We start from the raw sequence: 24,780 nt of genomic DNA, 5'->3' as shown, positions 1-24,780 counted from the left end.
AAGGTTACAAGTTCATCTCCAGAGATCTTAATGTTCCTGAGTCCACTGTGCGCAACATTGTCAAGAAGTTTACAGACCATGGCATTATAGCCAATCTCTCTGGACATGGTCGAAAGCGAATAATTAATCGAAGATTGCAGCATAGGATTGTTCTAATGGTGGCTAAAGAACCTTTGTCAACTTTCAGACAAATTCAAGCTGACCTTCAGGCACAGGGTACAACTGTGTCAGCTTGCACTAGACCTCACCATCTGAATGAAAAGTGACGCTATCGGCGATCGCCGTGCATCACTGACGGGGGAGAGACCTGTATGTAAACAATACAGATCTCTCCCCTGTCAGCTCCTGCACACTGCTTTTGTATGTCAAATTCCAGTAGAGAGTTGTAAGAAACTTATTGATGGTTACAGGAAGCAATTGATTTCAGTTATTTTCTTCCAAGGGGTGTGCTGCCAAATATTAAATTCAGGGTGCCAATAATTTTGTCCAGTCCATTTCTGGGGTTTTGCATGGAATGTGTCAGATTTGGCTTTTTGTTTTTCCACTTTTTGGTGTTATAACAATACAAACAAAAGAAATAAACATGACTGTCAGGGCTCCCAGGTATGACCAGAGGTGTGTGACTGAAGCAGGGAAACGCAGACCTCAGATATGTTATAAACAATATAATTTATTAACACTAACAGTACAAACATAAATGCAGTGCAATACTAAAACATAATACGGTGCAAACAAACCAAACCAAACCACCCACAGATAACAGTATATACAAGCAAGCGTCGTCAGGCAGGCCGGGTCAATATCAATTGGGCAGGTAGGTACAGGGGGAGCAAGCGGAGAATGGTCGGGGTCACAGGCCAGGTTCAGCAGGTAGCAAGCAGCATAGTACAGAGGGTCAGGCAGAGGGATGGTCCGGGTCACAAGCCAGGGATCAGAACAGGTAGCAAGCAGCGTAGTACAGAGGGTCAGACAGAGGGATGGTCAGGGTCACAAGCCAGGATCAGAGCAGGAGAAGTCAGCAAAGGAACAGAAACAGGATGCAGGACAGATACAGGGCCCAGGACAAACACAACACCAAGGCAGAGTCTGCAAGTCTGGCCATCCCTTAAATACACCAGTATCATCAGTTCCAGGTGTTAGCTGGCTGAAAGGTTGAGTCTCTGATTGCTGGGAGCACCCGCTGGCCAGCCCTGGTACTGCAGATCAAAAGGCAGGTGAGTCCCACCATTGCTGGCCAGTCCATTCCTAACAGTACCCCCCCCTCAAGGAGCGGCCTCAGGACGCTCCAAACAGTCCTAGCTGGGCAAAATGTTCCACCGCCCGGGTCTGGCAACTGGCGGGATATCAAAGACTGGCACACCGGGCAGGACTCCGGGCAGCGGCACACCGGGCTGGACTCCGGGCAGCGGCACATCGAGCAGAGGCACACCGGGCAGAGGCACATCGGGCAGGACTCCGGGCAGAGGCACATCGGGCAGAGGCACATCGGGCAGAGGCACATCGGGCAGAGGCACATCGGGCAGAGGCACATCGGATTACCAGGCGAAGCAGCAGGCAGCGGGCCACCAGGCGGAGCAGCAGGCACCGGGCCCCCGGGCGGGGCGGCAGGCACCGGGCCCCCGGGCGGGGCGGCAGACACCGGGCCCCCGGGCGGGGCGACAGGCACCGGGCCCCCGGGCGGGGCGACAGGCACCGGGCCCCCGGGCGGGGCGACAGGCACCGGGCCCCCGGGCGGAGCAGCGGGCACCGGGCCCCCGGGCGGAGCAGCGGGCACCGGGCCCCCGGGCGGAGCAGCGGGCACCGGGCCCCCAGGCGGGGCGACGGGCACCGGGCCCCCAGGCGGGGCGACGGGCATCGGGCCCCCAGGCGGGGCGACGGGCATTGTGCCCTCAGGCGGAGCGGCAGGCGCCGGACCCCCAGGCGGGGCACCGGGCCCCCGGGCGGGGCGACAGGCACCGGGCCCCCGGGCGGGGCGACAGGCACCGGGCCCCCGGGCGGAGCAGCGGGCACCGGGCCCCCGGGCGGAGCAGCGGGCACCGGGCCCCCGGGCGGAGCAGCGGGCACCGGGCCCCCGGGCGGAGCAGCGGGCACCGGGCCCCCAGGCGGGGCGACGGGCACCGGGCCCCCAGGCGGGGCGACGGGCATCGGGCCCCCAGGCGGGGCGACGGGCATTGTGCCCTCAGGCGGAGCGGCAGGCGCCGGACCCCCAGGCGGAGCGACAGGTCTCGGGCCCTCAGGCGGAGCGGCGGGCGCCGGACCCCCAGGAGGAGCAACAGGTCTCGGGCCCTCAGGCGGAGCGGCGGGCGCCGGACCCCCAGGCGGAGCGACAGGTCTCGGGCCCTCAGGCGGAGCGGCAGGCGCCGGACCCCCAGGCGGAGCGGCAGGTCTCGGGCCCTCAGGCGGAGCGGCGGGCGCCGGACCCCCAGGAGGAGCGACAGGTCTCGGGCCCTCAGGCGGAGCGGCGGGCGCCGGACCCCCAGGCGGAGCGACAGGTCTCGGGCCCTCAGGCGGAGCGGCGGGCGCCGGACCCCCAGGCGGAGCGGCAGGTCTCGGGCCCTCAGGCGGAGCGGCGGGCGCCGGACCCCCAGGAGGAGCGACAGGTCTCGGGCCCTCAGGCGGAGCGGCGGGCGCCGGACCCCCAGGTGGAGCGACAGGTCTCGGGCCCTCAGGCGGAGCGGCGGGCGCCGGACCCCCAGGTGGAGCGACAGGTCTCTGGCCCTCAGGCGGAGCGGCGGGCGCCGGACCCACAGGTGGAGCGACAGGTCTCGGGCCCTCAGGCGGAGCGGCGGGCGCCGGACCCCCAGGAGGAGCGACAGGTCTCGGGCCCTCAAGTGGAGTGGCAGGTGCCGGACCCCCAGGCGGAGCGACAGGTCTCGGGCCCTCAGGCGGAGCGACAGGTCTCGGGCCCCCAGGCGGGGCGGCGGGCACTGGACCCCCAAGCGGAGCAACAGGTCTCGGGCCCCCAGGCGGAGCGGCGGGCACCGAGACACCAGGCACGACAGTGGGCTCCGAGTCAACTGGTATGACCGCAGGCACTGGGTCAGACATTGGATGGTCTGGCTGGACAGCGGGCATCGGGTCACCAGGCATCAGGTCATTTGGCTCGACAGCGGGCACCGCGTCATCTGGCAAGGCAGTGGGCTCCGAGTCAACTGGTATGACCGCGGGCACTGGGTCAGACATTGGATCGTCTGACCGGACAGCGGGCATCGGGTCACCAGGCATCAAGTCATTTGGCTCGACAGCGAGCACCGCGTCATCTGGCAAGGCAGTGGGCTCCGAGTCAACTGGCATGACCGCGGGCACCGGGGCAGACATTGAATCGTCTGGCTGGACAGCGGGCATCGGGTCACCAGGCATCAGGTCATTTGGCTCGACCGCGGGCACCGCGTCATCTGGCAAGGCAGTGGGCTCCGAGTCAACAGGCACGACAGTGGGCACCGGGTCATCAGGTACCGGATTGTCTGGCTCGACAGCGGGCATCGGGTCATCAGGTATGACAGCGGACACTAGGTCACCAGGCATCAGGTCATTTGGCTTGCCAGCGGGCACCGCGTCATCTGGCAAGGCAGTGGGCACCGAGTCACCAGGTACGACAGCGGGCTCTGAGTCAATTGGCACGACAGCAGGCACCGGATCAGGTACCGGATCATCTGGATCAACAGCGGGCATCGAGTCAACTGGCCTAATAGGATCGTCAGGCTGGATCAGTTCATCATGCTGGGTAGAGGCATTAGGCCGAGTAGAGGCTTCAGGCCGAGTAGAGGCTTCAGGCCGAGTAGAGGCATCAGGCCGAGTAGAGGCATCAGGCCGAGTAGAGGCTTCAGGCCGAGTAGAGGCTTCAGGCCGAGTAGAGGCATCAGGCCGACTACAGGCATCAGGCCGAGTAGAGGCTTCAGGCCGAGTACAGGCATCAGGCCGAGTAGAGGCTTCAGGCCGCGTAGAGGCTTCAGGCCGCGTAGAGGCTTCAGGCCGAGGAGAGGCTTCAGGCCGCGTAGAGGCTTCAGGCCGCGTAGAGGCTTCAGGCCGAGTAGAGGCATCAGGCCGAGTAGAGGCATCAGGCCGAGTAGAGGCTTCAGGCCGAGTAGAGGCATCAGGCTGCGTACAGGCATCAGTCTGAACCACGGAAGGCAGGCTCACCGGTTTGGATACTGGCAGGATGGTATTGGTTGGAAAGAATTTTCGCTTTTTTCTGGTTTTAACTACTGGAGCACTGCAAGTAAACGCAGGTCTGCAAACGAATGGAGCAGCTGGAGACAGAGAAGAACTGGAGGATGGAACAGGAGAGGGAGTAGTTGCTACAGAGGGCTTTTTTACAGGGTTAAAGGCAGGATAGGTGCAGCGAGTGGGAACAGGGTACTGACATGCGGTAGATAGCCAAGTATACTGGGCTGTAACTGGAGGAGCTGTTGGGAATACAGGAGTAGAGTTAGAAGCAGGACTGGGTCTTTGTAAGCTGACTGAGGCTGGGTGCAACAAGTCTGTCCATGTCTGCAGTATGGGTTGAACAAAGCTGAGCTTACACAAAGCCTGTCTGACCAATGACTGCACTGCGTTTATACAATCTCTCAGTGTCTGTGGTGAACATGTTGAATAACGCTCCAGAAAGTAACCCACATCATCCTCTAATAACCACACCAGGGACTCTACCTGGTCTGCACTAAATGGTGGCAAAAATTCATCCCTGCATTCGGGGGAACCAGATGAAACCAACTCTGCACAAACCTCAATCAATGGCTGCACCTCAGAGAACACTGTGCCCTGATCTACTAGAACATGAGCGAGCCGTATACATTCTAGCAGTTCATCCCGGGTATACTCCTTCAGAGTTTGATAAGCATACTCCCTGTCATCAAACACTAGCAGATATAAATACTCAACCTCCTCAAGATCCATCCTTCCCATCAACAAGCCAAGATGGCTTCCCTGTGCAGCCACTTCTGGTCAGGATTGGCCTTGGTGTAATGTCAGGGCTCCCAGGTATGACCAGAGGTGTGTGACTGAAGCAGGGAAACGCAGACCTCAGATATGTTATAAACAATATAATTTATTAACACTAACAGTACAAACATAAATGCAGTGCAATACTAAAACATAATACGGTGCAAACAAACCAAACCAAACCACCCACAGATAACAGTATATACAAGCAAGCGTCGTCAGGCAGGCCGGGTCAATATCAATTGGGCAGGTAGGTACAGGGGGAGCAAGCGGAGAATGGTCGGGGTCACAGGCCAGGTTCAGCAGGTAGCAAGCAGCATAGTACAGAGGGTCAGGCAGAGGGATGGTCCGGGTCACAAGCCAGGGATCAGAACAGGTAGCAAGCAGCGTAGTACAGAGGGTCAGACAGAGGGATGGTCAGGGTCACAAGCCAGGATCAGAGCAGGAGAAGTCAGCAAAGGAACAGAAACAGGATGCAGGACAGATACAGGGCCCAGGACAAACACAACACCAAGGCAGAGTCTGCAAGTCTGGCCATCCCTTAAATACACCAGTATCATCAGTTCCAGGTGTTAGCTGGCTGAAAGGTTGAGTCTCTGATTGCTGGGAGCACCCGCTGGCCAGCCCTGGTACTGCAGATCAAAAGGCAGGTGAGTCCCACCATTGCTGGCCAGTCCATTCCTAACAATGACAATGCCTAAACATTTGTAGCTGCAATAAGTTTCTGAGCAAAGTGGTGCATTATCTGACAGAAATGCAGGGGTGCCAATATTTTTGGCTATGACTGTACATATTTTTTGTAATAAAAATCCCAATAAGCATATATTAATTGGTTTACTCAAATAGCATCTATAAACTATGGTATATATACTGGAATTTATTTATTTCTTTTTTGGTAATTAACTAGTAATGGCAGCAATCAGCGTCTTATAGTGGGACTGCGATAGCAATCTGACACATTAGACCTTATTGGGAACCAGTGACACAAATACAATGATCAGTGCTAAAAATATACACTGCCACTGTACCAATAACACTGGCTGGGAGGGGGTTAAACATCTAGGGTGATCAAAGGGTTAAATGTGTGCCTAACTGGTCCTTGTGTGTTCCATGAGGTGCTTTCACTAACGGATGTGCCGTTTTTTTATCCCCAGCTTTTACAAAGCTTTGCCTTGTCCTCCTCCTCGCCAATCAGCAGGTGCCAGCAGTCAAACATTGGCCTGGCGAATGCGCAGCCCCCTACCCAGAAGTGCCAGATCACATACTAGATACATGATCCGGTACAGGAGAGCCACTCTGCCACCGTACTCCTATGGGAGGCGGTCGATAAGCGGCTAATAAATTCACAGACTTTTCTAAAATTCTGTTTTCACTTTGTCATTATGGGGTACTGAGTGTAGATTAATGAGAAAAAAATGAATTTAAACAACTGTAGTATCAGGCTGCAACATAAAAAAATTACAAAACTGAAGGGGGGGGGGGTCTGAATAGTTTATGAAAGCACTGGTATGTGACTCAATGTTCTGGTGATGTGATGTTACATGGAAGCAAGTAGAGTCCTCAACCCTGTGCAAGCTCCAAGTAGAGTGACTCAGAGCTTGTACAGTCTCTATTACCCCTGTTAATCTGACAAGAGGCTATCCTAATAATTCAATTGTCCTATCACTTGCTGTTTGTTCTACCTGAAAGCCAGTCACTATAATGTACAGTATTTATGAAGCCAAACTTTTTTTTTCATTTTAAGAAAGAGCTATGTCACTCTTCACATATCTGAATGTTGCCCAGCAGTTGCTAATTTTTGTTTGACCATTACCAGTGTGGGCTTACCAAAATGTCTATGAAAACTTTTTTGTGTGGTAGAATAAGAAGCAGAGTTTAATTTCTTTTTTAAAACAAGAATTGTACCTTCTTCAAACCCTTGGTTATGATTTTATCCTTACAACATGACTAATGTGTGGTAATCCAGTCTCACAATGCCTGGCTTCCTCAGGGTAAGACTGGCTTCAGAGTTTTCCGCACTATAACCAAGTACTTACTAGGCCCATCCAATGGCACGAATGGCCCTATTTGAAGCATGGGTGTACTTCGTTTGAGCATGTAGTACACAGACATGTTGTTTAGAGTACAGAAACTGAAATACAGTGGAGAGGACACTGAAGTTGTGGCTGAAAAGCACTGTCTGGCTGTGGACAAGCCAGACAGTATGAATTTGCTTTATGCTTGATGATAGTGGTTGGAGAATGCCATGATCGTTCTAGGTGCAGTTACACTTTTAACAATAACGAAAATAAAAGCAGAAGGCAGAGGTCAAATGCTTTGTAATGCAGTTCTAAATGCAAACCCTTTTGGCTTGTGATTATATGACCATTGCAGAAGTGTTGGTCTCTGCAAAAGTGGAAGGTCAGTATTTAAATAGAGACCCTGGTCATTTGTGGTTGAATATCAGTCCCCCAAACCCTTTAGGATTTACAGACCACATGACCAACACCTTAGCATTGATCATGTGACTAGCACCAAAAGAATTTGAAATGAGAATATCTACAAGACAAGTACCCCATACTTGCCAATGTTGAGTGTGTGTGTGTATGTATCATTAAGGATTGTAATAAAGAAAACTTTGTTTTCTGAAGGAAGAAGTTTGCTGTTGAGGTAACAAAGTTACCATGGTCATTGGACATAAACTGTATAGGAGTATAGTAACATGAATGTTTGCTTTTTGTGCAGTTCAAGTAGAAAAGGAAGGCAACGAAGTATACCATGGCATGGAGAAGGTTCAATTCCTGAAATGGAAGATCCTGATGTTGATGCTAGTTCAACTCTCCCCAGCACTGAAGATGTCATTAGGAAAACTGAGCAAATCACAAAGAACATTCAGGAACTTTTGAGAGCAGCACAAGAAAACAAGCATGACAGGTATTTAATGGGGATATTTGACTCAGAGAAGGAATGTTTGTTCAGGAATGGACTTGTAGTTTTAAAATGAATATGCAGTCAGGCTGTAACTAATTACATACAGTGTTTATACTAAGCAGTATAGCACCTTCAAAACCAGCTGTCCCTGACGTCAAGCACTGTAGGCACTGTGAAGTAATGTTTTGTGATATCAAAGATGAACCGGCTTGGACTCGAGTCACTTTTCAGGCTGTACTGTCAACCTCACTCATGCAATTGTTATGCTGCAAGATTGTGCTCCATTCATACTATGCGTTTACAGGCCTGCCAGGAGACCGCATATAAAACTCTACTAGTAGAATCCAAGGTGGCTGTTTCCACAGTGCTGTAACAATTATATGCAGTGTTCATTTAAGTCTGCACAATATTATCCTCAGGCTACTTTTATACATCAAATGGTGTTATAACAGCTTAGTTTACATTATTTCTGTCACTGTTGAAGACCAATTGAAATTTCAGGTTGAATTTGCTAAATACATTCCAGGTACATCAAATGTTGTTCAAAGTCTTCCAATTTGTTTTCTTTAAAAATCAACTACGTTTTGTTTAGAAAAGCTTGTTTCCTGCCAGCATGCTGTACAGCGGGACCCTAAAGCCGTACACACGGACTCAATATCGGCCAAAATCAGCTGGTACAATAGATACTGTCCTAAATTCTGCCTCTGTGTACAGGTTCTTTTTTGACAGAAGCCAGTCTCACAGCCAGCTTCTGTCGAGTGAGCATGCTGGAAATCCAGCAGCCGATCAGCATCAGTGCTCTCGGCCAATGGCTGCAAACTCAGACCAGTGTTTTCAGATTGGGGGGAGGGGGCGGGGCAGTGGCGGTCCCCCTGGCAGAGCACAATAGCTCAGGGAGGGGATCGCTGTACTAACATCGCATCATTGGTACGGAGACCTCCTCATTAGCTCCTCTGTTTTTTTTGGTGGTTTTTTTTGGGGGTGGGGGGTTGTGTCTCAGGCTTTCCTCTCTGTGAGGAGGCAGTTCTCTGTGTTCAGTGGTCAAACATGGCCTCTGCCTGCCTAGTCACAAGCAGGAAGCACAAGTTTTGCCTCCGTAGGTGTGTCAGACCTCTGCAATAAGACTGCCATTTCCCCACAGGGAGCAACAGTCCCACTCATCAGCATGCTTACAGGGGACAGGCTTTTCTACTCAAGCTTTGGCTGCTTTGCAAAAAAAATGAATTGTAAGACATTAAGTATCTTTTGTTTTAATCTACTGTACCTTGAATGTTTTTAGCAAATTTAAACTTAAGGTTTGACCTAAAGTATTGATGTGTAAAGTGTGACAGGAAAAAAAGTAAGCCTGCTGCCCATAAGTTGAACACTTTGTAATGCAGGTTAGAATACGAAATTGGGCAATAATTTAGATGACACATCCAATTAATTTATCTAATGGCCAGCATGGAAATTATTTGAACACATTTGATCATAAATCCCTCTGTGAAGGTCATATCGTTAAAGAATAGGTACCGTAAGATGACTTTTTACCCCTTGAAAATCTTCTCAAAAGTCGGGGGTCGTCTTATACGCCGGTAACGGCATACTGACACTTTTTAGGGGGGCGGCGCGATGCCGCCGCCGCCCTCCCTTCCAACAGAAGGGAAACTAAGTACAGGGGTGGGCAGGGGCTGCTGTCTCTTACCTGGCTCCGGTCCCACAACGATCCGGTCCAGGAAGCGCGGCTGCTTCTTCATTCAGTTCGTCCACTGGATGTTCTGCGGCTGCTCGGCTCCGCCTCCTCACCGGTGATTGGCCGCCAGAACTGTAGCTCAGGAAAGGCACACAGGCGGCCAATCACCGGCGAGAAGGCGGAGCTGAGCGGCCCCGTGAAAATCGAGTGAAGGAGATGCAGGTAAGTGTGCCGTGCTTAGGTGCTGCTGCAACCACATATGCTGGCTGCAGCAGCACCATACTGGAACAGGGGTCAGCAAGTGTCAGTGGGAGGAATAGTGCCCCATCATTGGTGTCACTGATACCAATGATGGGGCATTATTCCTCCCACTGACACCAACGATGGGGCATTTTTCCTCCCCCCCCCCACTGACACCAACGATTGTGCACTATTCTTCCCCCCCCCCCCCACTGACACCAATGATGGGGCACTATTCCACCCCCCACTGACACCAATCATGGAGCACTATTCCACCCCCCACTGACACCAATGATGGGATACTATTCCTCCCCCCCCCCACTGACACCAACGATGGGGCACTATTCCTCCCCCCCCCCCCCCACTGACACCAATAACGGGATACTATTCCTCCCACTGACACCAATGATGGGACACTATTCCTCCCACTGACATCAATGATGGGACACTTTTCCTCCCACTGACACCAAAGATGGGGCACTATTCCACTGACACCAATGATGGGGCACTATTCCACTGACACCAATGATGGGGTGCTATTCCCCCCACTGATACTAATGATGGGGCACGATTCCTCCACTGACACCAATGATGGGGCACGATTCCTCCCACTGACACCAATGATGGGGCGCTATTCCTCCCACTGACACCAATGATGGGGCACTATTCCTCCCACTGACACCAATGATGGGGCACGATTCTTCCCACTGGTGTGCACTGGAAGAGGGGTAGTCTTATACGGCGAGTATAGCCCAAACACTACATTTTAACAGGAAAAGTAGGGGGTCGTCTTATACGCCGGAAAATACGGTACATATTTATCCCACCTTTTTTTTTTCTTTTTTTTTCTTTTTTTTAGCTTTGGTCAGATCAAGGCAGTTTTACAGAAATAACCTTTCCCTTTTCTTTGTTTTGCTATCTATTAAGAGCTCTATTGAGATCTAAAGGAGTTTTATGGTTCAGATGTCTGATCTATGGCAAATTAATCTATCTACAAATGTCTTTTAAACACAACATTCCTTATTTTGAGTTACATAGTTGATAAGTTTGAAAAAAAGACAAGTCCATCTAGTTCAACCTTTTGTATGTGTTTTTTTGGCACATGGATAATCTGTGAATCTGCTTCTATTGATATGAAGAATTCCCATAGCCCTGTATATTGTGCTGATATTGTGAAGATAGCTAATTTTTGTTTTTTAATTGTTCATCTTCCAATAATACCACTTCCTGGGGAAGAGTTTTTTCTGCTCTAACAGTAAATAACTCCTTTTGCAATTTAACCCCTTCACACCTAAGGGTAAAACAAATCTAAATGCCTAAGCACAATTCTGCAACGTTGACGTGTTAGTAAAACCGTACATATCGTCACAACTACTTTGTACATCCAGGTGGATTATACCTTGTTTTTTTCAGGACAAATTGGGCTTTCATTTGGTGGTAAATGGTAATGGATAGCTCCTAATTTTTTTTTTATTATTAAAGGAAAACTGGGCCAAAATAGTAAAAAAAATCATTTTTTTAAATTTAACTGTGTGTTTCTTGTTACGACCATAACCTACCACCAAAGAACAACCCAAAATACATTCTCCAGTTCTTGACGATCGCAGCGATACCATATATGTGTATGTTATTTGTTGTTTGTACCCGTAGTACAGTCCAGAAACAACAGTGCCCATTTTGTTTTTGTCTTTTTTTTTATTTTTTTTTTTACATAAAACACACTGTCACTGACATTGACATTAACACTAACTGACACTGATACCAATTTTTTTTTAAATCCTGACCTTTGACCCTGACCTTTGCCCTTGAACTTACCTTTGACCCTGACCTTGACCCAAACACTAACCCTGGTACTGAACTAGATCAAACCTTGATCTAGGTATTTTTCTTTATTTTTTCTTTTATTTTTTAATTATTTATCTTTTTTTTTTTTTTTTTACAAACTTTTTTTTTATCTCTCTATGTCAGGAGTTCGAGAGATACAATGTATCTCTCTTCTCCATTCATAGAGAGAGAGAAAACAAGGGGGCCGGGCTGCACAGTGATTGATCACTGTGATAGCCAATCAGAGGCTATAACAGCGATCACGTGACCCGGATTCGGGAGTCCCGGGTCCCGATCGTTAGAACGGGACCCGGGGCTCTCAGTGACACCACGGTCTTGGTGCTGGGAGCGCGCCGAGCGGCGCGCTCCCAGCACAAAGACAGGCACGCAAATATGCGGCCCCACGGAAAAAAAGCCCAGGTCCGTGAGGCCGCATATTTGTGTTACGTCGGCGTCAAGGGGTTAAAAACGAAGTTCACTTTTAGGAACATGTTACACCAATCAATTGACTGAGTGCAGTAATTAGCTTTCTTGTAGTTCATTGACACTTTCTCCAGCTTTCGAACTGAAAGCCCGTACACAGTGTTTGTTTGTTTTTTTTCTGAAAAAAAATGGGCATTTATTATTTTTTTTTAAGTTACTTTTCACCCAGTCTTATATTGTGCACACATGTCTCTTTCAGGAACAAACAGTTTATTACAGTTTATATACAGTAATCGCCTTTGATCACATCCCTCCAGAATAATTATTTACAATCTCTGTAATTGTTCATTATATACATTTCCAAATTACTTATTGATTTTGTTGGCTTACATTCTTCCTATGGATTGGTGACCAAAACTGCATGTTCAAGATGAGACTGAACCAGTGTAATTTTAAAGGAATAGCATTATTTATTTATCTTTTGAATTTATGCCATTTTTAAAGTGTTACTAAACCCTCAACAGTAAAATCATTCTGTATATGTAGTAAAGCATGTTTGTTATACTCACTGTGGAACCTAAGGGGTTAATCCTCTGCATTGTGTACAAATGCTGTTTGATCCTGATTTCTCTGATCCTCCCCTTCTTCGAGTGCCCCCCTCTTATTTCATGATAAGAAATATCGTGTGGAAATACTCTGCAGATGCTCAGTGTGGTGTGTATGGCTAGCAAGGTTTTCTTGTTTTTTTTGTTTTTTTTTTATTGGGGGGGGGAGTGCATGTGATCAGCACAGGGTCAATCAGCACTGTTCGGCCAGAGGTCAGGGGTTCTGTGTCCTAGAGCAGAAAGAGAATTCCTCCTACAGGCTTCAAACAGTGCTCTGCTGAACACTGATAGAAGTCATAAGACTGCTTTAACTGCTAATGGGAAAATGTATTTAGCAGTTTATATTACTAAACTAATTGTATTTCCATGTTCTGTGGGAGACCAGATATAGTGAATGCAGGGTATTGGGTTTAGTAACACTTTAATGCAAGAGGTTATTCTGATAGCTGTAAATTGGTGTTGCATGCTGTTGCCAAATCTGTGATCTACAGGGACCCCAAAATCAGAATCCAACAAAGATATTTCCAGAGGAACCACTCCCACACAATGTTGCATGCGTATTTTTAGTGCAAAAGTGTGCAACTTTATATTTTTAATTCCAACCTCTGTAGCATTATAATTAGGCAAGTTAAATAGCGCTAGTCTTAAAACAGAGCCATGCAGCACACCACTCACAACCTTAATCCAATTAAAGAACAAGCCATTGATCATTACTCTCTGGACATGTTCCTGTAACCAGTTTTCTCTTCATGTACATGCAGTTTCTTTTACACCGATACATATTATTATTTTGTAAATTAAATGTTTATGAGGTGTTAAATGCTTTATTAAAATCCCAGGTTTGCTAAATTCCTACTCACTACCTCCCAGGATAACAAATTGGTCTGAGAAGAACCATCTTTCTTAAATTCATGGTGGTTATTATTCATCATATCTTTTATCTCAAACAAATTCCAGAATATAGTCTCTTAGCAGGCCCTCAGATATCTTACATACATTGTTATGCTGATTGCTCTATAGTTTCCTCATATACATCTCGACCCTTTTTGAATATTGGTACAACATTTGCTTTACACCAAACAGTTGGCACCATTCCAGTCTCTAAGGTGTCCTTAAAAATTAGAAATACCGACCTGGCTATGACAGAACTCAGCTCACTAAGGACATGTCAGTATAAGTCAACCCGCCCTGATTTTTTTTTTTCACCTGGTTTTTCCAGTCTGTTTTGATTTGGATTTCTGCTAGTCACAGGAGTACACTCAGTACTCTTTTATTAGGATTTATGTTCATCAAAATGTGTTTAATACATCTCTCTTCTCCTTATTACTTGTGACCAATTCCACATGTATCTTACCTTTTTATCACTATTATATTTAATTTTTTTTTTTATTTGTATTACTTAGTGTGACAATATGTTTTTAATATTCTATGTTAGCCGGACCGATTTATTCATTTGCATCTCTTATCGCATTTCTTGTAGCTTTAAAATACAGAGGATGTCCCTTCCAATTTGTATTTTTAAAAGACAATTTTTCCCATTGATTAGCTTTTTTACACTAGGATTTAGCCAGTTAGGTTTTAATTTTGTTCTTTTCTATTTGTTACACATAGGAATACAACCTCCTTAAAACGCCCCATCATGACTTCTGTGTTGCTTGTTAAGAATTTTTGATCCCCTTTAAGTATCGTATATATACTCAAATTATGAAGCACATTGCTCTGTTTACCAGCCATATCAGTCTGTGACGGGAGCCTAATTTTTTCCCTCACGTTGGGGGTGGGAGCTTGTAACATACTCCCACAAAAATTTGGCATTTGATGCACTGATATGAAGCTTCAGCCATAATGACTGCGCCATCACAACTCTCGTTAGTAATGTTCACTCTTGTAATCCCTTTCAGATCACACTTGACATACAGGCATACACCACCACCTCTTCTACTAATCCAGTTCCTTTACCCCTTCAATAGTAACAGCCTAGCCTTGTTAGTTGTTCAATAAGATTTCTGATATTCTCTTCCAATCCTAATACTTCTTTACTAACATAAGTTTTATCACTTCCAATTTCTTGTCAGACTTCTTGCATTGATGTACAAACATTTTTTTTTCGTATTAGCAGTTGTTATTTTAATATTACTCATTAAACAACAATTACATTTTTTAAAGTATTGGGCTTAGTTAATGCTATCATCACCCTATCCAACGTGACCTCCCCTCTCCCAACCCTTTTTTTCTTCTGTTCCATGAATCTCTATATCTGGTGGCCCCTTTGACATACGCAGTTTTCCAGGAACCCCTAACCTTCCTTCCTACACATATTTATCAATTTCTAGTTCAGCTCCCACTGGCTCTTTGGTGTGGCTTGTGGCAAAGGAAGTATTTCTGAAATTACTGCTTTACGGGTCCTTTTTTAAGCTTGCTTCCCAAGTCGCTGTAATAGTTTTTTAGGATGCTGCATTTACCCCTAACTGTGTAATTTGTACCTATGTGTATTATGGTAGCTGGGTCTTTCACAGTCCCACCCAACAAACTGTCAACCTGATTATGGTCCCAGTGACTATTTACTTTTGTCTGTCCTTCTAATAATTGAGACCTCAAACTGAAATTGTGGATGCTGCTTAGGTTGTAAGGATCCCAATCAGTAAAGCCCAACCATCCTGAGTGCAGGATAGGATGGAGCTAGTTGTGGTCCAGGCAGCAGTGTACAGGGAAGAAAATGTCTATATGAGCTGCACACCTCTGCACACCCCAGGTAAGAAAATGTTACAGCCTCAGTCCAGGCTCCAGCTAGGCCATGCTCCCAACATGTTTCACTCTGCCCAGGAGCTTAAAAGAGAAGTATGGGTTTTCTTTTTTTAGCTTTATCCTATTCCCTGTGAGCTGCTAATACATAAAAATCTTTCCAGCCCTCGAATAGTGCATCCTTTCTGTTACAATCAAGGTAAATATCTGTGAGAAGGGCTTCAGTCTTCTCAGGATTCTTATGCTGACAATCTTGTCTGGATCCTCCTCCTTCCTTATCCTGTGTTTGATGTCAGCTCTGGGCTGTCTGCTCTCTCCCTCCTCCTCCTCTCACATAACACACAGCTCACAGTCGTTTTTTTATCTAGGAACTTTACGTGTCAGAACTGCAGAATAGCAGGCAGCTACCCAGTGTGCAGACAGGTGTAGAAGAATCGATCTGAGGTGTGTGTTTTGTGTGAGAGGATGATGGAGGGGGGAGAAAGCAGACAGCCCAGAGCAGACATCAAACACAGGAGAAGGAAAGAAGGTGGATCCAGACAAGGTTGTCAGCATAAGGATCCTGAGAAGACTGAAGCCCCTCCCACAGTTATTTACCTTGATTTTAACAGGGTGCACTTCTCAGAGGACTGGAAATATTTTTATGTTTTAGCAGCTCACAGGGAATAGGATAATGCTATTTGATGTGTTCTGCTCCAGTAATTCTACCCCTGAATTGATATCCCCGATATCACCCAACCGAACATATTTATTTGGGTGCATCAACTCAGGGCTAGCCTCTACAACAGTTTCCCTCTTCCCTGAATTCTAAGTGTAAGCCTGATGCCTACTTCTGGACACTGCATTTCCATTTCTCCACCCTTTTATATATTGGCCTCAGGCAGCACCCGATGGGTGAAATCCAGATTCTCACCCCGAGTTATTAATGCTTCTCAGTGTTGTCAATTGATTCTTTAGATTCAGGATATGCAGTGAATTACCGTGTTACCACTTGGAAGACATAATTGCATACATCGGTGAGGATAATCAAAAATCTTGAACACTGCTATACTCTACATCGGAGTAATGAATTAAAATTCAAGGAGGTCTGGTTCCTAAAACTCAGCAGAGGTTCGAATCTCTCTTTTCAAGAAAAAGAAAATAGAACCACCTTGCATAAGGTGTCCCCATCAGAGTACCTCTTAGTTCAGTTGCTCCCATCAGAGTACCCTCTTATATCAGGTGGTCTCCATCAGAGTGACTCCATTCATCAGGTGTCACCATACATGAGGTTCCCCCATCAGTGTGCCCTCATATCAGGTGCCCCCTTACAGGGTGTCCCCATCAGGGTGCCCCTTTACATGAGGTGTCCCCATCAGTGTGCCCCCTTACATGAGATTTCCCCATCATAGTGCTCCCATTAATCGGCTGCAAAAATCACAGTGCCCCCTTATATCAGGTGTCCCCATACATCCAAGTCTCACTATAGATCAGGCCATTAGAGCCAGGTGGGGGTGGGAGCTGGGAGAAATGTACAGCAGGGGGCAGGGCACACACGTGACATCATTTGTTGCTATGACACCGGCAATCCTAACAACCAATGACTGCAACTTAGTGAGGATCCAGCACAACAGAGTGGTGGGCCGATGGCCCGGACTGGGCTGTCACTAGGTCTGGACTCCATTTAGTGAAGGTTGCTCTACATCAATGCTATACATTAAGTAACAATGAGACAGCACAAACCCACCACAACCCAATACACAACCCAGTCAAGTCACTTAACAATCCTTCCCCTGAAGTACAAAAAATAAATAAATATTCAAACAGACTTGAATAAATCAATAAATAAGTCAATATCACTTCAACCCAAAGTCCAAAATAAAGTCCAAAAATACTTGTAGGTAAATTCACAATGACTCAGATCCTAGGAGAGGTCGATGGTGAAATTCCAGAAAATCTTCATGTACCTCAAAAAAGATAAAACCTACACATAGTGTATTATCTTAAGGTCTCATAATTGTGCCACATGCAATCATGCAAACACTAAGGTGCCACAGCAATCGTGAAATATTAAAGGCAGTACAATAAGTAAACCCACTGCACACAATACAGTAAAAGTGCATAATTACCCTAAGGTAAATTAAACCAGCATAGGATCCATAGTAAGAATGGAATTTCCTTTAAATGACATCCTCTTCTCCAGACACTTCCCATAAACCTCATAAACAGACCAGGGATCAGCATTTGAATCAGATAACACACAATTTTATTGTAGCAACTTACATCAAGGAATGATGAAATCAGCTTCCATATCATGAAACAATATAGACAGCATCAATACTCAACGGTAGCTCCAAAGCAGTGGCCATTCAACTCTTAACGGAGAGGCAGGTGGTAAATGGAAGTCCCAGGGATATGAACAACCGCGTGTTCCAGAACCCAAAATGGCTACCAAGGCACTTCCGGAAACGTCAATGCGTCACTACGTCACGTGCCCCGGACGCGTTTTGTGACATCCCTGTTGAAAAAGTCCGGATGTGACGAAACGCGGCCTTGGCGGCCATTTTGGGTTCTGGAACACGCGGTTGTTCATATCCCTGGGACTTCCATTTACCACCTGACTCTCCGTTAGAGTTGAATGGCCACTGCTTTGGAGCTACCATTGAGTATTGATGCTGTCTATATTGTTTCATGATATGAAAGCTGATTTCATCGTTCCTTGATGTAAGTTGCTACAATAAAATTGTGTGTTATCTGATTCAAATGCTGATCCCTGGTCTGTTTATGAGGTTTATAGGAAGTGTCTGGAGAAGAGGATGTCATTTGGAGGAAATTCCATTCTTACTATGGATCCTATGCTGGTTTAATTTACCTTAGGGTAATTATGCACTTTTACTGTATTGTGTGCAGTGGGTTTACTTATTGTACTGCCTTTAATATTTCACGATTGCTGTGGCACCTTAGTGTTTGCATGTGAAACGTGTGGCACAATTATGAGACCTTAAGATAATACACTATGTGTAGGTTTTATCTTTTTTGAGGTACATGAAGATTTTCTGGAATTTCACCATCGACCGCTCATAGGATCTGAGTCATTGTGAATTTACCTAAAAGTATTTTTGGACTTTGGGTTGAAGTGATATTATTGACTTATTTATTTATTCACGTCTGTTCCAATATTTATTTAATGCTATACATTAGCTTTAAAGCTTAAAGTGACATTAAAGGCAATTTTAAAAAAATAACAAACATGTCTATATTTACCTGCTCTGTGCAGTGGTTTTGCATAGAGCAGCCCCAATCCTTCTCTTCTCGCGCTCCTGGCTCTTCCCTCCTGCTGAGTGCTCCCAGGGCAAGTAGCTTTCTATGGGGGCATTTGAGCAGGCTCGCTCCTGAGCAGCTGCTTTGCATGCCCGCCCCCCTCTGTCATCATTGGCTTAGTGGCTGTAATTGACAGCAGTGGGAGCCAGTCGCTCCCTCTGCTGTCTCAGCCAGTGAGGAGGGAGAGTCCCCGGAGAGCCTAGGGTCTTGTGCACATCGTTGGATCGCGATGGGGCTTAGGTAGGTGTTGGGGGGTGGGCTGCTGCACACAGAAGGTTTTTTAACTTCATGCATAGACTGCATGAAGGTAAAAAAAATGTTGAGCCTTTGCAACCACTTTAACTTGCTTTGCTGCACCTTTTGTTGTACTATGCTTTAGTTTTGACAATACACTTTACACCATGAAACTTGACTTAGTAAAGCCTGCACACTGCATGCAGCATTCAGATCAACGTGGCATCACTATACCTGGCAAATACAGAAGCACACACTTAGCTGTATACACATGTAACCTGGCAGTTAGGGGCAACTGGTTGGCATTCAAATTGTGTACCAAATTTCCAGTCTTAAGATGCATGTGAACTTACTTTTTCTATTTATTTTCCACAAGCTTCACAAGCATGATGTCATTAGTTTAGCAAACAAGGGTAAAAATGAACTATTTGTTATGTTCTAATTCATGTAGAGTTGCAGTCCTAATATCATAGTTCAGAACCTCCTGAGAATCAGCAGTGGCTGGCAGCTGAAGCACAGAAAGGCCTAAAGCAGTGGTGGTCAACTTAGTAACTATAGAGGACTTCAAGTATGGTCCACAACATGCTCTGTTGTCCACACAATAGCTTTATTTTCATAAACAAAGCTTACAAGAACTAACTGTTGGTCTGAATGTTCAAACTATTTTCAAGATTTGGCTTTATATATAATAATTTTTTTTGTTTTGTCCCCTATGAGAAACATTTGTAGAATTTTGTCTTGTGTTGTTATGTGCTTAAACCTGGCTGTGAGGTCTGACCCTCCCATCCTGCTGTGAAAGGATGAGCACTTTGACTGCTCTAAGCACTTTCCTCCTGACCAAGCAATAACAAGCCTCTGCATTCCTCTAGCCATTGCTTGTCAAGAAAAAGTGCCATCGGCAGCTAGATATGGGTCTGCATTTGAAGTTTTTTACTGAGCAATTTTCAGTTCTTTTTAAAAGGGACTAATCTACATCATTGATCACAGTAGTAGTAGCTCATTATAATAGTTCATAGCAGGCTGGTAAAAATAAAATTGTCACTTGATACATACCTCTGCTCTTCAGCTTTTAAGCTCTATAGGGTTCAAGAGCAATACAAAATGGTTACAGAAGAGTCAGTGATGTATAATTCAGGTAAGGGAACTCTAGGTTTTATTTGTGTCACAAGGTAAGAACAAGGTGCACACTTGCTCCATAATACAGATGTGTATGGAAATTCTTACACTTTTTTTTTTACACATGAAGTGTCTCTAATCAACTTATATGAGAGAATACATTTTTAGAAAACTCTTTAATCTTTAAATGTTAAAGTCCAACTGTGGAAAATTGTGCCCACATTGCACTGGTTAATTGCTTGTTTAGGTGTAGGGAATTTGTTAAAACAGATTTACATACTCGATCCTCTTCTCCCCTACGCACCATCAGTCTAAGGTCCTGTCATCAACAGAGCCAGAGCTGTTTTGGTTTTTGCACATATTTAAATCACTTTGAGTCTGAAGATTAGTTAAAACCTCCAAAACATATATTTTATGTAAGCAGACACCCTGGAGAATAAAATCGTAGTAGCTCCAATTTTTTATGTCACTCGATATTAGCTCAACCGTTAAGCACACAATTTCAGTAAAAAAATAAACTTTGAAATAGAAACTGGCGCAGATGAACCTGAAACAGGTCTGTCTGCTCTGTTAATGTGGCGCATGCCACTTCAGACAGTTCAGGTGCACGTAGCTTTGTTAATTCCCAGAAACATGTTGAAATACATCACATATACAATATAATGTTTTATATATATATATATATATATATGCTTTTTTTTTGTATATATAGTTCAGGGCTTGAAATTTCCGCTCGCCAATGGCGAGTGTGTCCCCCAGGGCCGTCTTGCTGAGCAGGCTTGGAGCTCAGGCCGGATCTGTCTTTGGCACTGAGAGCCGGCAGACTGCTCAATAGCTGAGTGCAGTGAAAGCAAAGGAAGGAGTGTGTGCTGTGCTCTCTGCCTCCCCCTAGAATGCAGTACCCGGCTCTGTGAGTGAACAACAAAGTACTGCAACTTTTTATGGGGGTGTGTGTGTGTACGTGTGTGTATGCATGTACATGTGTCTGTGTGTATGTACATGTGTGCATCTGTACGTGTCTGTGTGTATGTACATGTATGTGTGTGTGTATGTACATGTGTCTCTGTGTGTGCATGTACATGTGTGTTTGTGTGTATGTACGTACATGTGTCTGTGTGTATGTACATGTGTCTGTGCGTGTGTATGTACATGTATCTGTGTATATGCGTGTCTGTACTTGCCTATGTATGTATACATGTGTCTGTATGTGTGTGTGTACATGTTTCTGTGTGTGTGTGTACAGGTGTCTCTGTTTGTGTGTGTTTGTTGGTGGCGAGTAACTCTTAAGGCCTGGCTAGTAGCTCAGGACTTGAAATTTTAATCCCTGTATAGTTTGTAATGATAGATGGATGAGGGCAGACATTTTTGTTCCATAGTCACACTTGCTTTTATTCTTTGCAGTGCAGCACATTTATTGTGCTTGACTGCTGTTTTTTGCAATGCAAGTCTAGGCGTCAGCTGACCTGTTGAAAGCAGAGCTCTGAACATTTGATAAAGCAGGGTGAATGAATGATACATTCCTTTAATGGTAAATCTCTATATTTGATGAAATAACAAAAATAAGAAAGCTCAGATATGTAAAAACATGAATCATATCACTGCATCAATAACACTGAACTTACCCTTGAAGCTAACCATTGGGGCTTGTTTAGACCATGTCCATTGTGCTGCATTTTTCTACAGACTATTACACATCTGCACATCTATGGTGTGAACAGAGCACAACATTGATTCAAATGTGCCCTGTTCATACCATACATATGCAGTGGTATGCAAAAAAATGCAGCTCAACAGACATGGTGTGAACAAGCCCTCATTCTAAACATAAACTTCAAACCCAACTAAGTTAAAAAAAATAAAAAGTCAGATTTCATTGCCGTCTGTGATCTCCCTTTCTGTCCCTGTGATAGCAGAAAAAGAAATGAGGGGATAATAGCCAGGACAGGAAGACACAGACAATAGTAACACATGACACATTTTTCTGAAAAAGCGTTTTGCAGTCTGTGTTTTCACTAAAGAGACTTCTCATCACATCCTGTCCTAACAAGGGAAACACATCCTGCATAAAAACCTGAGAGGTGTTGGAACCCTCCGCCGCACTGCCAACAAGTAAGAAAAAATTTGGCTCTTTAAACATTGTTGCAAAAATTAGCTATCAAGCCAAAGTATGCTGAAAAATTAGTACTGAAGGACAATGCACCAAATGCTCTGCATCGAAAAGTTTGGCACCCTAAATTAACACCAAAAATTACTGATCTGCTGCCTGGGTTCTGGAGAACCCATAGATATCCTATTGACAGCTGATGGTGGAAGAGCTTTCTATAGAGAACAGACAACAGATGTGCTTGTTCCTGAGTGTCTTTTTTTTTTTTGTTAATTTACTTTTTTTTATTTGTTACTGAAGGATGTCTCATAACTTTCCTCAGAATTTATCTCCGCACATTTATTAAACTTTGAAAGATTAGATTAAAGCATTAGACAATAATCAAAGAGAATAAGACCATGGCTCATGTTGGTGTATCCCTGAAATATGCATTTATTTAAAACATGTTAGAACTGTTTGTTTTTTTTTTTTTGCTTTGTTTTTTTTTTTTTCTTTTATTCATGCCTTATAATTTTACTGGAATGACCTGTATTTTATGTCTATATAATGTAGTTTTTTTTCCCTCTGCATTTCACTAAACATTTTATATATTAACGTTTTGTTTCTTGTCCATCCCTCACTGTGACTCAGGCCCTTTGAACGTGAAGGTGTGCGTAGGCTGAGGCATAGCCTTGGCTGTTTCAGTACACTGGTTCCTTGGGCAGAGAAAGCCCCACTCCAGCCACTGAGCCTCCAGCAGACTGACTCTACCTCCTGGTACTCCGGCCTCTGTCCCTGTTTTCCAGGCACAGTGACCTCTCTTTTCTTTGTTTTTGCCTGTTTATCTTTGCTGCAAGCTATTATGTCCATTGGTGGAAGGATCCTATTTCCATATAGTCTTGATATAGCAAAATATGTTTTTCAGATGATAGTGAAACCATGTGGCTCACCTTGGCTAATGTGGTAGCAACTGATCGGTGCAGCACTGCAATAGCAACTGGTAAAAGTAGCATTACAACATTTGCCACATTAGCAGTGAGAAAGCTAAAGATTGTATTGGAATCATTTTCTTCTACCACTGGCCATGCTCTGTTGAATAAGTAGTGCATGTGGATAATTTTATTAACTAGCTCATATATACTTTCTACTTACTAATGGAGAGTTTCCATCATACACATTGTTTGGTGCACTGCCTTTCCTTCATTCACACGGTTTTATGCATCAGTAATTTTTCTCACTGAATTAGAAGTTTAGGTTTTGAGACAAATAATATGACAAAAAAAGTTGGCACTGTAGCCATGCAGTCATTCAGTGTACTTGCTAAACTGTGTCAGCTACTTAGAAAATAGTATTTACTAGTTATTACACTAGTGTTTTTTACTTCTATTCCTTACATTATTATTGTAGGGCTATTTCACAAGAAGTGCTCTAAAGGAATTTGTTGTGGCCTCACAATATTGCGGGCAGTTACCTTCCATCTGTCTCTTATCAAGCGTAGTTTTCAAAATGTATTGAAAGGCCTAGCTTAATTTGTTTCTTTCTGCAACCTTCTACAGTGTTTATAAATGTAGTCATAGCTGTTTCAGTTTTGTTTTGGAAGCCCTTAGCGTACACATCAAATTGTTTCAATGATGAATATATCACTTGAGACAGCATATTTCACTATTGTGGTTTTAGTCTTTTTATGTATGGAAATATAGGTATTATTACATTACTTTTCTACCTCTTGCAGTTTGTTTTCTAAGGTGACCTTTAACTCTGTTATCACTTTTAAACTTCGCTATAAATGGGTAATGAATGACCCAAATTTAGCAACATGTATTGACTGATGCAACATTGACTTTGTTTAGTTTTTTTTTGTAATTGTGTGATCAATTTAGATGTCTAAAGCTGAAGTTCAAAGCAAGTAGTAAATTTGCCTGTATCACTTTGATCATTTTTAATGTCAAAAATTCACTGGAAAGAAAATGAAACCTGTTATTAAACACATAGGCCACATCTAAGTTAATCATAACAAAAATTTAGTATCTTTTTTGCTGAGGACCAAGTGTGTTAAGGTTACTTTAAAGGTGCCATGCTCCAAGGCCATCATCCTTCTTTTTCTTTTATTACTTGGTGTGTAATTTTGGTAAGCCAGCCACTACTGGGTGTATCAGGTGTCACAGCACTTCACTAACTGCATGCTTGGCTCATGTCAAGCTCACAAAGTGAAGCAAAGATAAGCAATAAGACTTGTACATTCCAAAATGAGTCTACGTTGTGGGCTCCTATAACTGGCCCCCTTTATAGAGGAATGACATCCCTCAAAAAATCTACACATGGCCATACTTGCTATTTTCTGGTGACATGTTTGCTTTAAAGATGCCAAACCATTCATTTTGCATTTTGACAATAAACCTGTAGGATTCTATGTCCAATCAATGTGTTGTGGGCATTTATTTGCAAAAGCCTCCTTTGCGTAGACATCCAAACTTCTGGGTCCTACCATCTTGGTCAAGTGACACACTCTATAGTATTCCCTTTCGCTGCTCCCACCAACTACATGACCGTTTACATAGGAGCTTGGTCAGCACATACAGCATTTAGACAATCCCAGAAGGGGACATAGCTTTACCAGGCAATGGAGTTTTCTGAGATAGTCCAATTTTCCAGCAAGTTCAGAGCCAATTTGAAGTCAGTGAAAAGGAAAA

The 24,780-nt window shown here is 45.0% G+C and overlaps 1 protein-coding gene across 4 annotated transcripts in view; it reads left to right on the top strand.

Annotated features, from left to right (window-relative positions):
- The window catches only part of GIT2 (GIT ArfGAP 2), a 134,115-nt gene that overhangs the window by 89,875 nt on the left and 19,460 nt on the right, over positions 1 to 24,780 (top strand). For 3 of the 4 annotated variants that reach the window (XM_089684104.1, XM_089684103.1, XM_089684105.1), the window contains one exon: positions 7,666 to 7,854. In XM_089684104.1, coding sequence (XP_089540230.1) covers positions 7,666 to 7,854 — 189 coding nt within the window. Of the gene's footprint in view, positions 1 to 7,665; positions 7,855 to 22,741; positions 22,868 to 24,780 lie in introns of all 4 variants that reach the window. The other variant, XM_089684106.1, reaches the window with a different exon arrangement.

This window comes from Staurois parvus, unplaced genomic scaffold (genome assembly GCF_062004578.1).
Source record: "Staurois parvus isolate SC_StPar_1 unplaced genomic scaffold, SC_StPar_1.0 ptg000336l, whole genome shotgun sequence".
NCBI lineage: Eukaryota > Metazoa > Chordata > Amphibia > Anura > Ranidae > Staurois > Staurois parvus.
The sequence above is the reverse complement of the archived record's forward strand: the minus strand, read 5'-3'. Positions and strand labels throughout refer to the sequence as shown.